Raw genomic sequence first — 14,817 nt, 5'->3', positions numbered from 1 at the left:
GAAAATAAGCATAACAGAGTCAATTATTTTTTATAGACATAATGACATTTCACATACAAGCAATCTGCTGCCCCAGATCCTTTGAGAAATACCAGGGGGGAAGAGGATAAGAAGATACCAGAGCATCATAAACAAAAAAGATAGAAAGTATTAAAACAATAACAGTGACTTACTTTAAGAATTTCATCCACACAGCTCACATCACCAGAAGCAGATGCCTTAAAAGGAAAAGAAACACACATTAGATTTGGGGTAATTTATTATTAGATTTTTATCATTTGTTGCACAGATTCAATGAAACTATTAGAAAATGAATTAAATTTAAAGGCATAATTATGATCTATTTTAAACCGCAATATTAATTAATCTTTGACAAATTTCCTTAAATGCAAATTTTTCAAGCTCTAAAAAATTTTAGTCACCAACTATACAAGGATTTAAAGAACTTTGTATTTATCAAAAGTTTTGAAAAATCTTAGATTAGAAATAAATTTTTAAACGTTATTTTGCAGGTGGAGCAACTTGTCAAAAATTTGAGTTTATTGATACAAAAATATACCATGATACTGAAATACAATGTTTCACATAAACTAACAAAGAGAATAAAACCAACATTATTGAAAGAATACTTGTCTGGAACATGGTGGACATTTTACACAGCTTTCCTTGAATCATAGAAAAGTTGCTTATGCTAAAGCACAATCAGGAATTGAAGAGCTAGAGTCTGAACTCAACTCTATCTCCAAGGATCAAGTTGTTTGAAGAAAAAACAATTGCTTCACTGTTCTCTTCAGAGGAGTAATTAGATGACAACTGCCATGAACAATGAGTTTCCCAAGGCCATAGGAAAAATGTTTAAATGTTCTTAAAATAGCATTTTACCTATTCTTGATCCCTTCCACCACCATTTTAAGCTGTGAACTATGATTTTCAGTTACAAACACCATTTTAAAATTTTTTTATCTTAGAAGATAAAACTTAAACTATTTCACAGAGAATATTCAATTTCTTTAGTTACTGATGCTTTGATATGCAGTTATTAATACTGTAAATGTCAAACCACCACTATGAATCTAGAGCAGCTGTCTCAAACCTTTAAGTGTAAACAGAGAAAAAGCTCATGGAGTCCAAACCATACAACATTTACCATCTTGATGGACCCCCCCCCACCAAAATCCCAACATTTACTATAATTAACCACAGCCCATATCACATTCATGGTATCACAATGAGAATACAAGTTAATTTTTTAAACAAAAGAACACAAGACATATTCCTTCATAAAATCAAAGGAGGAAATCTAAGGTATTAATTTCACAGATCATGCTTTTATTCTATTTTATTCTTTTATTCTATTTATTCTATAACCTGTCATCGGAATAGTTCAAAACAGTGAATGACATTTTCTCTATTGCCCAACAGGGGAAGTGAACAGGTCTACTGATCCACTTCAGAGTCAATGACAAGTCTTTTTTTAAAACTTATATATACCTTATTATTAAACAGACAAAATTCAAGTTCAATTATAATTTCATAGTAAACTGCTTCATAGAGTATTAATATTAAATGCTCTAAGGGGCTCCTGGGTGGCTCAAGTCAGTTTATCAGCCAATTCCTGATTTTGGCTCAGGTCCAGATCCTGGGGTGGCAGGAGATTCTCTCTCCCCTTCCCCCTACCCCTTTTCCTGCTGTCTAAAATAAATGGATAAATTTTTTTTTTAAAGGCTCTAAATGTGTAACTTACATCCAATGGTTGGGAAGGTATTTTCAGCTTGGTGAGATGTGCTTTGCTACTGGGCTTCAGTTCAGTCATGCTGTTGCCATGGGACTGGCTACTGTAGTGCTCAGAGGACAGCTTTGGTTCCATGGACTCCTGTCCATCCATAGGCCGTACATAGGCAGTAGGTTTCTGTAACATTGAACTGGACTTTGACATCAATGAAGGTGGGAAAGACTGATTTGAATGCTGCCCACTTGAAAAAGGTACACGGGAAGGAGAATCCCAGTTTGCATCAGGGTCCCGAGGTGATTTGGAACGCTGATGTTCCTTGCTATGGTGATCATTCCCATGAGACCTGGAATGACTGGAGCTTAATGAAGAAACAGCCTGTGGTTTCCCAGGGCTGGAAGAGCGTGATTTGGAGTGTTCCGATCCATGCTGGCTTTTTTTCCGACTACTGCTTCCACTACTGCTGTATGAGTCACGGTCATGCCTCTGGCCACTACTACTGGTGCCACCACTGCCACCTGCACTGGTCCGCTGGCTACTGTGTCCACTCTGCAACCCTGAGGACCGTTTCTGAGACTGTGAAGTACTGGGTGCAGGTCCTACTGGAGTCCATTTGCTACTCTGATGAGAGGTCCCATGTCTCTGTTCAAAGAAATTTGGGTTAGATTTTTCATCTGCTGTTGGTGGTACTGTAGGCTTGGGAATTGCAACAAGCTTTGGTATAGATCTGTCTCCTATGAAATCCTTCATTTCATCGTAGTTTCCAAGCATACTCTGAATACGACTTGACAGCTTATCTTCTTTGCTAGTCTATAAAAAATTGTAAAATAAAATGATACAATTAGCAGAACTGGAAATAAGAGATTAAAAAAAAAGAAATAAAAAATGCTTCTAAATGGACTTCCCAACCTTCAAATGCAAAGGGACTTTTCAAAGGGAGGCCTCATCTCATATATTAAGGTTAATCTCAAAAGCAAACTCCAGGGGCGCCTAGGTGGCTCAGTGGGTTAAAGCCTCTGTCTTCAGCTCAGGTCATGATCCCAGGGTCCTGGGATCGAGCCCCGCACCGGGCTCTCTGTCTGCGGACAGCCTGCTTCCTCCTCTCTCTCTCTGCCTTCCTCTCTGCCTACTTGTGATCTCTGTCAAATAAATAAATAAAATATTAAAAAAAAAAAAGCAAACTCTAAATTTAATTTTTATAGTGAAAAAAATGCACTGAAAGTGAAAAACATTCATGGAAAAACAAATATCCTATGAGATATTTATCTTATGTATGTACAAAAGATTCCAGGAGAGGGAGAAAAAAAAAATTCACCAATAAATATATTGAAACAGTAGTAAAAGTCTTTTAAAGAGTGGGAAAAGTAATGTGTCTTTATGTAGTTAAGTTGTAGGTGAGCAGATTAGCCAACACTCATTATTTTGGCAATGCAGGAAAACATTATATTCTTGGCGTTCAATGTTATAGCTAAAAGGAGAAACAAGGGGTGCCTGGGTGGCTCAGAGGGTTAAGCCTCTGCCTTTGGCTCAGGTCATGATCTCAGGGTCTTGGGATCGAGCCCCACATCGGGCTCTCTGCTCGGCGGGGAGCCTGCTTCCTCCTCTCTCTCTGCCTGCCTCTCTGCCTACTTGTGATCTCTGTCTGTCAAATAAATAAATAAAATCTTAAAAAAAAAAAAAAAGGAGAAACAAAAAATTAATGAAACATGTTACACCCAAATGACTTTTTAAAAAATTTTAATTCCTTCTGTTACTGTGACTAATTAAGTTAATAAAAGTCAACAACAAACTAAGAATGGAAAATCCACTGATAGTGTCAAATATTCATTCTATTAACTCTGACCAAGAAACACTCCAAGTTTTGAAGTTAATGGTACAGACTGTAAGTCTGGAAAATCATTCTGGGATAATAAGAAAGTCCAAGATGTCTACAAGCTTTAGGACTCTTTGATGTTCACAAACATGGAAGAGAGTAAGCTTACTAATTGCATTAAAGAAAAAATCAAGACAGAACCACTACATATTTTGAGGTTGGCATGAACAGATAGACTTTAGATTATCTGAAAATCAGTCTGCCCCTATTAAACAAGAGTGAGAAATATAAAGCAATTCATAGACAACATCAAGATTAGGAATCAAATCCAATTCATTACAATGTAATTACAAAATAAATGGTAGTATGTCTTAAACATTCTGGATCAAACTCCTGGGGTTTTTTTGGAATGCCTTTAATCTAATCCCAAACCCCAGGTTTGCGTGATTGGTGTTACATGCATATAAATAATGTCAGTGTAACTAACTGCCTTTAAATGAAAATCCTTAAAAACTTTTAAAAATGGCTTTAATAGGGGTGCCTGGTTGGCTCAGTTGGTTAAGTATCTGCCTTTGGCTCAGGTCCTAATCCCAGGGTCCTGGGATCAAGTCCCACGTTGGGCTCCCAGCTCAGTGGGGAGTCTGCTTCTCCCGCTCCCTCTGCCTCTCCCCTCCACTTGTGTTGTCTCTCTTTCTCTCTCAAATAATAAATAAATAAAATTTTAAAAAATGGCTTTTACAGGGGCGCCTGGGTGGCTCAGTGGGTTAAAGCCTCTGCCTTCGACTCAGGTCATGATCCCAGGGTCCTGGGGTCGAGGCCCACATCGGGGTCTCTGCTCCGCAGGGAGCCTGCTTCCTTCTCTCTCTCTGCCTGCCTCTCTGCCTGGTTGTGATTTCTCTCTGTCAAATAAGTAAAATATTTAAAAAAAAAAAAAATGGCTTTTTACAGATCTCATAAATAGCTTCTACAAACACCAAATGTTATAAGGGTAAACTTAGAATATGCTGTCATATTTATATTATCAGAAAAAGTCTAATGCACTCTCAGTCTCACACCATAAACCAACAATGGCCATTACTGCTGCAATACCATTATACACAGTACAAGCCTTTAAAATGTAAGAGAATATCAAATGATCGAAAGCCAAATCAAACATCAGAGACACTTGTGGCCACTACAGCCATGTTAGTTGTCAAAAGTGTTATCATTTGGGGCACCTGGGTGGCTCAGTGGGTTAAGCCTCTGCCTTTGGCTCAGGTCATGGTCCCAGGGTCCTGGGATCGAGCCCCGAGCCTGCCTCCTCCTCTCTCTCTCTGCCTGCCTCTCTGCCTACCTGTGATCTGTCAAATAAACAAACAAACAAAAAAATCTAAAAAAAAAAAAATAGCAATTGGTTCACTTTATTGAACATCTCTGACAACTAGCTTTTTTTTTTTTGAAATCTGTACTGCAGTATCTCTCACTTTCTTGTGTTTTTTTTTAATTTAAAAAAATTTTTTTTTAAATTTTATTTATTTATTTGACAGAGAGTGAGATCACAAGTAGGCAGAGAGGCAGGGAGAGAGAGAGGAGGAAACAGGCTCCCCGCTGAGCAGAGAGCCCGATGCGGGGCTGGATCCCAGGACCGTGAGATCATGACCTGAGCCAAAGGCAAAGGCTTTAACCCACTGAGCCACCCAGGTGCCCCTCTGACAACTACCTTTACTCTAAATTGGATATTGTTCATTAAGCCCCATAAAAAGCAAAGGAACCAGACTGATACTGAAGATACATTTTATTCAAATTTAGTAGTAGTCACTGATACTTAGTAAACTAAGAAAGCAAATGGCAAGAAATAAGGAGAAAAAACAAAGAATCTCTGAAATATTTGTCTTTGATTGACTTTATACCCATAAGAACCCAGGAAACAATACACAATGCATACCCATTTACAAAATTTTAATTTAATTCAGAAGGGTGAAATACCTGCCCAGGGTTACTGTTAGAGCCTGGGATATAGAGACCGATGTCTGAGCTAATTCAGACTACATCTTCAAGAATATGAAATAGCAACAGAGGGAGGGGAGTAAGTTTGGGTTTGAGGATGACTTTAGGATGCTTTATAATACTGTTTCTTGATTTGGGAACTGATTACATAAGGTTGTTCATGCTGTGAAAATTCTTTCAGCTGAAACACACATTTTGTGTACTTTTCTGTAAGTATGTTATACTCTAAAAATAAGTTTACCCCCAAATCGTACATTCTTAATTAGAGGAAAGGAAAAATGTTAAATCGTATATATAAGAGTAACTCTTTTCTACTACAAAAATTCAAGTTTAAACACTTGAAAAGCAAAAATGCCACACTGTTGAGGGAAAAACCATTCACAGGACTACTTACAACTTTGTATGGCTCCGCAAAGAGAGGAGAGCTAGGTGGGAAGGCGTCTTCGCCCTGCTGAATTTCCTGATTCCGCCTTTCCCGTTCTTTCATACGCAGCACATTTCGGTCTTCACGGTTCATGTTGCTAAGAAGAGAAACACAATATTTGTATCACAAAAAGGAAAGTTAAAATTAAACGTTCTGTACTCATTTTTTGAGTTTAATGTTTCATTCGGAGATTCCCTTCCGACTTCCAAGTAGTAACAGACATTAGTGCTGAAGCTGGGTACCAGTAATGGTTTTACCAACTAATACCAGTAGTGTCTTGCACAACTATTGAGACAGTAAACACTAGCCCACAGTAGTAGGAAGGATCCACCCCACTGAAACATTTAACCTTACCAGTTTTTAAGGTATTCACCTGGCTAAAAGTGAGTTAAAACTTATACATTCAGATAGATAGAAGGTAGTACTTAAACCCAAATCCTTAAGATTTCCTATAAGCCTTTCATGGCTTCCTCTTCAAAAATCTAACTATTCTTTGCCATTAGAGGGGCACAAACCCACTCCCGCCTACCACTCCCTCCCTGCCCCCCCAGGGTCCAGTGCTTTTTCTCTACTTTGCATCTACCTTATCTTGATTTCTTTTTGTCCCAAACACAGCTTCCTTGGTGTCCATCCTTATGGCAGTTTGACCTCAGCTTTGCTGTTGCTCTAGATACCCTAAAAAACGACATTTCTGCTCTAAATACATTAATATTTCAATTAATACCTCAATAAATGGCAAAACTGAGGCTTTCAATAATAGAATCTAAAATAAACTTGGGTTAGTAATAGTAGTGGAAATTGTACTGAAAAAGAAAGTCTTTTGGAATGGAGGGGAAAATAAGGGTGTCATTTCTATAAACATTACAGCATGTCATATTTTTACTAAGAACAAACCAAAGAAGATAGTTTCTTTATAGCAGCAGGGACTTATGGTTAAACGGATAACAATGAAAAAGGTTGTTAAACCCTGGGATAAGGGATTGCCAGGGACTCCAGCAACATTCTTCCCTGGAGAGAGTAAACCATTTACCTTGGTTTTGTTTGGGGAGGGGGTTGTGGGGAATGGGGATGCAGAGAGTTCTGTTGGATACCCAAGGGAAAAAACAAGGTTATACTTGCTGAGCATTTCTAGCCTTATGATTCATAAAACTATTCAGAAAGTTAAAATAAATCAAGATTGGAAAGAAATTGTAATTGTAAAGTCAGAATGGATAGCAGGGGCTCTTGGGTGGCTCAGTCAGTTAAGGGCCTGCCTTGGGCTCAGGTCCTGATCTCAGAATCCTGGGACTGAGGCCCGTATTAGGGCTCTCTGGTCAGTGGGGGGTCTGTTTCTTCCTCTCCTTCTGACCCTCTTCACTAACCCCTACCCCATTCATGTACCCTCTCTTTCTCAAATAAATAAAATCTTAAAAAAAAAAAAAAAAGAATGGACACCAAAACCAATATACTCGAGAATTTTTATGTGGTTAGAACAGTGCAAGTAAACATTCAAAAATAAAAATTTACTATCAAAGCAATTTAGTATTTAAAAAATATTCTAGGGGCACCTGGGTGGCTCAGTGGATTAAAGCCTCAGCCTTTGGCTCAGGTCATGATCTCAGAGTTCTGAGATGGAGCCCTGCATTGGGCTCTCCGCTCAGCAGGGAGCCTGCTTCCCTTCCTCTCTCTCTGCCTACCTCTCTGCCTACTTGTTATCTCTGTCAAATAAATAAATAAAATCTTAAAAAATATATATTCCAAGTGTTCCAAATGAAAAGTTCAGATTTTTTCTATTTGTGTAATATTCTAACAAACTTAGACAAGAATATAAGCTATTTTGAGGTATTGAAATAGTATGTGCTTTCTTTGGTCTCCCTGGTACTTAGCACCACACAGAAACACAGAAAGTGAGGCACCTGGGTGGCTCAGTTAGTTAAGCAACTGACTTTGGCTCGGGAGTCCTGGGATCGAGTCCCACATCAGGCTCTCTGCTCAGCAGAGAGTCTGCTTCTCCCTCTGACCCTCCCCCTTCTCGTGCTCTCTCAAATAAATAAATAAATAAATAAATATTTTTAAAAGAAGCATAGAAAGTATTTGATTCTTTCGGGGTGCCTGGGTGGCTCAGTCGGTTGGGTATCCAAGCTCAGGTTCGTGAAACCTGCCCCACTTATGCTTGGGATTCTCTGCCCCTCCCTCCCCTCCCCATGCCCACTTGTGCGCTCATGCTCTCTCTCTCACTAAAATAAATAAATAAATCTTTTTAAAAAGTATGATTGATTCCTTCTTTAATAAACACTAAAAAATATCTACACTTTGGTATTTAGAGAGTAAAACCAAAGAACCTATATAACCCTCCAGTACACTTGAACCAACTAATAAATGTCTATCACTAACAATCAGGTTTCAGATAGACCTCTACAACTATGGTGCTGCTACATATGAAGTTATTTGTATCCTAAGAGTCTAAGGAGTATGTAAAATACTAATTTCCTTACATTTCCTACATTTAATTCCTTAAAAAAAGAAACACCTTCCTTAAACTATGATTTAATTAAAGCACTAAAGTACTCACTTCAGCAGCACATATACTAATTAAACCACTAAAATAATCATGCAAGAAACACTTGTACATTTATTGTAGAAATAGATATGATTCCCACAATAAAATTCCTCCTATAGTCCAATAAAAAAGCGTTTTCTTTTCTTAAACAATGAAAGTCATCTATTTCCTTTTAACAAGACTGCCAAGAAGAAAAACAAAAATTAAATGAGTGCTGGGGCGCCTGGGTGGCTCAGTCAGTTAAGCATCTACCTTCAGCTCAAATCATGAATCCGAGGTCCTGGGTTCAAGCCCTGCGTATGGCTCCCTGCTCAGATGGAAGCCTGCTTCTCCCTCTCCCATGCCCCCCGCTTGTTTCCTCTCTCACTGTCTCTCTCTCTCTCTCTGTCAAATAAATAAATAAAATCTTTAAAAAAAATTAAATGACTATTTATAAGAACTAATATCCCAGGTGGGTAGCTCTCATTCTCTAAATTTCTTTCTGCTCTACCTTATTTTCACATCTAATTTATCAGATTCACATTTTTCTCCTGTGTCTTTAAACATCAGTATCTCTGCCTAAGATAAAGTTCCCCCCAAATACTGTTATGCTAAAAAAATAAATAAAGAAAAAAAAAGTTCCCCCCAAGGTAATAATTCCAGCAATCAATTTGAGCTCCCCTAAAATTAACATAAAATTTAAATAAGCCAGTTTGAAGTATATCTTTGTTGTAGAGACAAACCTATTTCACAGCATTTCCCTCAGGACATTTGCAATACTGAAAAAGAATTTGGTTAAAATTAGCTAATTGCTACATCAAAACAAAATCCATGGGACTGCCAAAAAAAAATAATTTTTAAAAGAGTATTAACAAGTAGAAAGGAGAGTTCTCCACCTAAAAATTTTTAATTACCTACGGTAAACTGTTTCAAGTACCCATCAAGTACTTATGTTAAGTTGATACATTAAGAACATTCTATGGTGTAGCATAATGGTATAGCAATTTCATTGCTACAAAATGGAGCAAATGAGTAAATATACTGAGATTCTGGGGGATCCAGGCATGTTACTATGAGAGAGGAGAGGTACAAATATACAAAGAAATAGGGAGAAAAAGAACCTTTGGGGATCAGGACCTAGAAGTAGTACTATGAACACATGCTTTTATTTTTAAAAAATCTCTACCTATCAATCTGTCTACTGATCAAGACAGACAGACACAGACAAACTCTCCATTTCTGTACAATGAAAGAGTCTAGGAGCAGCAACATACTAGAAGAAGGAAGCAGCCTCAGCACTCAAATTCTGATTCCTAATATCATTTCCTATTAAAGCGGAATAGGGCTTCTTGGAGAAATAGTTCATTCCAAGGCTGCAGCAGAGGAAGTACAAAGAGATCTTAAAACATCTTAACAGCAAGAAAATGCACAACAACAGATGACAGCATCAAAAGGGCATGCCAACCAGTCTCACCAGTCAGATTTGGAAACATGAGCATCAAAATGAAGACAAGAATGGAATATAACCAAATGAGTAAAAAAAAGTCCCTGAGGGGCCCCTGGCTACCTCAGTCAGTAGAGCATGCCAGTCTTGATCTTGGGGTCATGAGTTCAAGCACCATGTTGGGTGTGGAGTCTTGTTAAAAAAAAGAAACAAAAAACAGGGGCATCTGGGTGGTTCAGTAGGTTAAGCAGCTGTCTCTGGCTCAGGTCAAGATACTAGCATTCTGGGACTGAGCCCCGCATGGAGCTCCCTGTTCAGCGGGGAGTCTGCTTCTCCCTCACCTTGCTCTTGTGCTCTGGCGTGCCACGCATGCTCACTCTTTCGTGCACGCTCTCCTTCTTCCTCTCAAATAAATAAATACAATCTTAAAAAACAGACAAACAAAAAAACTCCAAAAAACACAAATCCCTGAGTTCAGAGTGATGATAGCAAAAAATAAAAGAGAAAAAAAGCAGGGAGTAAATGTTCTTCTTTAGAGAAGAATGTCAACTAATAAATGCAGAAGAAATAAAAAATTAGAAAATCACTTTTTTTGTGACCATTAAAGTAGTAATTGAGACAAGAATCATTAACAGAAAAAAAAATCATCAATAAATGCTAAAACCACTGGGCAAAAAGTTGGGGGGAATGGAATCTTCAGTATCAGGCCACAGACTATTAGGAAAAAAACTTTAAAATAGAGAAGTGCAGTAAACAATACCCTTAATCAAGCAATCAGACTTAACATTACCAGTAATGGGATAAAATGACATGATGTCTTCTAATGAGATGCACTAAAGATATATCACCACCAAGGTATTCTTTCTGCTAAAAATTTAAAATGAATCTAATCAGGTATAAGTGGACAACCTTAAGTCTGCAAAAATTGGCCTGGACTCTTCAAAAATGCTAGTATCATGAAAACAAACCAAAAAAGAGGCTAGGGATTACTTCTATATTCTCCTACATTCAAGGAGAAACAACAACTAAAGGCAATGCATGATGCACATACTGGATCTGGGGAGAAAAAACTGGTTGTGAAGGGTATTATAGGGAAACTCAGGGATATCTGAATATGAACGGTATTTCAGATAATCATATGAAATGTTTAGTTTTTGAACTATGATAATTCTATTTGGTTATACAGAATGTTCTGGGTTCTCAGGATGTACAAAACATACATGGATAAAATGTCATCATTAGATCTGCAACTCTCAAATGGTTCAGCACCCATCTGAATACAGATCTAGTATGTGTAGATAGTAAGTGAATGATAGAAAGAGAGGAAGAGTATATGTGTGTGTGCTTGCATGCAGAGAGGGTGGGGAGAGTAGGAAGGAGGGAGAGGACAGACAGACAAGAGAACAGTGGAGCAGCTGCAACAATTACAGCAAAAATACTGACAAATGGTATATCCACTGAAGGAATATGGACATACACTATATTATAGGTTTGAAAATTTTTTTAAAAGATTTTTATTTATTTATTTGACAGAGATTACAAGTAGACAGAGAGGCAGGCAGAGAGAGAGGAAGGGAAGCAGGCTTCCTGCTGAGCAGAGAGCCCGATGTGGGGCTCCATCCCAGGACCTTGGGATCATGACCTGAGCTGAAGGCAGAGGCTTTAATCCATTGAGCCACCCAGGCACCCCAAGTTTGAAATTTCTTAAAATAAAAGACAGAAGGAAAAGAGTTATAAAGGTTATGTAGTAGAGCACTATGGGTACTTTCTAGCATTTTTCAGCCTTGGGATTTATTATCAAACTGTCTCTTCTCAGGGCCTAAAGTATTTCTGTCATGTCTAACATGTGTCCCTTCCTATCTCCATGTTTAAAGTGATCATCCAATTCTCAACTCCTCCTCTACGTCACTGTGTATTACACTTCAAAATGTGTAATACCATTCTTGGCTAGCAGGGGACACCAGCAACATGCCAAGCTTCAGCTTCCCTAAAGTAAAGAGGCTTGCCAAATTTAACTAAGGAAAGGTTTAATATTTAATATTTATTAAGTCTATTTGTTAACTTAACAAATATGCAATAAGCACCTATCATATACTTAGTACTGGAGAGAGAACAAGAAGAATTTGTCATAGCAGATATTAATATTTACTATAAAACCATCATCATTATCCAAATGGCATGGTACTACAACAAGAAATCAACAAAATGATCTTCAAATTAGAAACCAGAAATGAATCAAAGATACATGGAATTTTAACAGGTAACAAGTCAAATTCAATGAGAAAAGAATGTTTTATATAAAAAGTTCCAGAGGTGGGCACCCAGGTGGCTCAGTTAGTTAAGTGTCTGCCTTCAGCTCAGGTCATAATCCCAGGGTCCTGGGATCCAATTCTGCAGGGGGTTCCCTGCTTAGTGGGGAGTCTGCTTCTCCCTTTAACCCTCCTGTGCTCATGATCTCTCTCTCTCTCAAATAAATTAAAATCTTTTTAAAAAAATGTTCTAAGGGTGGGGCGCCTGGGTGGCTCAGTGGGTTAAAGCTTCTGCCTTCGGCTCAGGTCATGACCCCAGGGTCCTGGGATCGAGCCCCACATCTGGCTCTCTGCTCAGTGGAGAGCCTGCTCCTCCCTCTCTCTCTGCCTGCCTCTCTGCCTACTTGTGATCTCTGTCTGTCAAATAAATAAATAAAATCTTTTAAAAAAAGCTATAAAAAATTCTATAAAACAAAGAATGAAGGGTGACTGCAAATGAGCACAAAGATCATTCTGGGGTGATGAAAATGTTCTAAAAATAAACTGTGATGATAGCTGCATACTCAATAAACTGATTAAAAATCACTCAACTATACACTTAAAAACAAGTGAATTTTATGAAATTTTATCTCTATAAAGCTGTTCTTAAGAAAGAATAAAAGAATATTAACAGCCTGAAAAGGATTCTTGATTACTACCATTTGTCAACTATTCCTCTATCTTCAAGACCTTACTAATAGCCTGAAGACCAGTGCATTTCCTTAAATAATTCAGGCTCCTCACCTCCTGCTTAAACTGCCTTCTCCCTCTTAGAAACAAATGAGGTCTCATTATCATTAAAATAATCTGGTGTTGGGGCACCTGGATGGCTCAGTCAAATAAGCATCTACCGTCACCTCAGGTCATGACCCCAGCATCCTGGGATCAAGACCCCTCATCGGGCTCCTTGCTCAGCAGGGAGCCTGCGTCTCCCTCTCCCTGCCACTCCCCCTGCTTGTGCTCTCCCTCTCTCTCTCTCTGTCAAATAAATAAATAAAATCTAAAAAAAAAAAAAAAAATCTGGTGTTACTCAAGAGATAAAGGATATAAATAAAGACAAACATTATAGTCTCTCAAAATTTGATATATCGAACTTGAACACATTATAATAAACCAACAAGTCTTAACAGATACATATACAACACTCTACTATGACAGAATATACATTCTTCTTAAGTACGATATTATCTTAAGGAATAAATATTCAGAAATAAATTTAACAAAAAACAAGAAACCATACTCTGAAAAGTATAAAATCAAAGAAATAAAAGAAAACCTCAAAAGAACTGAAAGCAGGGACTCAGGTATTTGTATACCCATATTCACAACAGCACTATCCGCAACAGTCAATAGGTAGAAGTAACCCAAGTACCCACTGAAAGATGAATGGATAAACAAAATGTGGAACATTATTCGGCCTTAAAAAAGAATGACATTTTGACATGCTGCAACATGGAAAACCTTAAGGATATTACACAAAGTGAAATGAGCCAGTCAGAAAAAGATAAATACTATAGGATCCCACTTATATGAGGTTAAAAGAAAAGGCAAATTCAGACAAAGTAGAGTTGTGGTTGCCAGGAGCTGGGTATAAGAAGAAATGGGTGGCTCAGTGGGTTAAAGTGTTAGCCTTCGGCCTTTGGCTGAGCCTCTGGCTCAGGTCATGATCTCGGAGTCCTGGGATTGAGCCCTGCATCGGGCTCTCTGCTCAGTGGGGAGCCTACTTCCTCTCTCTGTCTCTTCCTGCCTCTCTGCCTACTTGTGGTCTCTGTCAAATAAATAAATAAAATCTTTAAAAAAAAAAAAAAGAAGAGGAAGAAATGGGGAATTAGGTTTAATGGGAATGCAGTTTCTGTTTGGGATGATGAAAATTTTCTGTAAAAAGACAATGGTGATGGTTGCACAACACTGAATATATTTAATGCCACTGAGTTGTACACCTAAAATGATTAAAATAATAAATTTTGTTATTTATATTTTACCACAACAAAAGTTACAGTAAGCACACAGTAAAATTTTAATGTACATTCCCAATGAACCAGAAGTTCATCTTCTATAATCTCTTAAAAAATACATGTGTTAGTCTATAGCATTTTAAATTTAATTTGTTTTTAAAGATTTTATGTATTTATTTGACAGATAGAGATCACAAGTAGACAGAGAGGCAGGCAGAGAGAGAGAAGGGAAGCAGGATCCCTGCTGAGCAGAAGAGTCCGATGCGGGGCTTGATCCCAGGACCCTGAGATCATGACCTGAGCTGAAGGCAGAGGTTTTACCCCACTGAGCCACCCAGGCTTAATTTTTTTTAAAGATTTTATTTATCTGACAAGAGAGGGAGAGCACAAGTAGGCAGAGCAGCAGGCAGAAAGAGAGGGAGAAGCAAGCTCTCCGCTAAGCAGAGAGCCTAATGCAGGGCTCAATCCCACTGGAGCCAAAGGCAGCCACTTAACCACTGAGACACCCAGGCACCCCAAATTTAATTTTTTAAGTAATCTCTATGCTCATAACCCTGAGATTAAGACCTGAGCTGAGATTAAGAGTCAGGCACTTAACCAACTAAGCCACCCAGGCTTTCTTTAAATCTTCTTATTTTGAAAAATTTAAAAAGTAAAATG

General features: G+C 38.1%; 1 protein-coding gene across 2 annotated transcripts in view; it reads right to left on the bottom strand.

The window, feature by feature from the left end:
• Positions 1 to 14,817, bottom strand: part of AFF4 (AF4/FMR2 family member 4) — a 90,476-nt gene that overhangs the window by 56,525 nt on the left and 19,134 nt on the right. Inside the window, exons 1-4 of one of the 2 annotated variants that reach the window (XM_046000258.1) lie at positions 6,536 to 6,629; positions 5,923 to 6,049; positions 1,745 to 2,539; positions 174 to 218 (exon numbers count right to left, since the gene is read on the bottom strand). In XM_046000258.1, coding sequence (XP_045856214.1) covers positions 174 to 218; positions 1,745 to 2,539; positions 5,923 to 6,045 — 963 coding nt within the window. In that variant the 5' untranslated portion in view covers positions 6,046 to 6,049; positions 6,536 to 6,629. Of the gene's footprint in view, positions 1 to 173; positions 219 to 1,744; positions 2,540 to 5,922; positions 6,050 to 6,535; positions 6,630 to 14,817 lie in introns of those variants that run through there. The other variant, XM_046000257.1, reaches the window with a different exon arrangement.

The sequence above is a fragment of the Meles meles genome, chromosome 3 (assembly GCF_922984935.1).
Source record: "Meles meles chromosome 3, mMelMel3.1 paternal haplotype, whole genome shotgun sequence".
Classification (NCBI taxonomy): Eukaryota; Metazoa; Chordata; class Mammalia; order Carnivora; family Mustelidae; genus Meles; species Meles meles.
The sequence above is the reverse complement of the archived record's forward strand: the minus strand, read 5'-3'. Positions and strand labels throughout refer to the sequence as shown.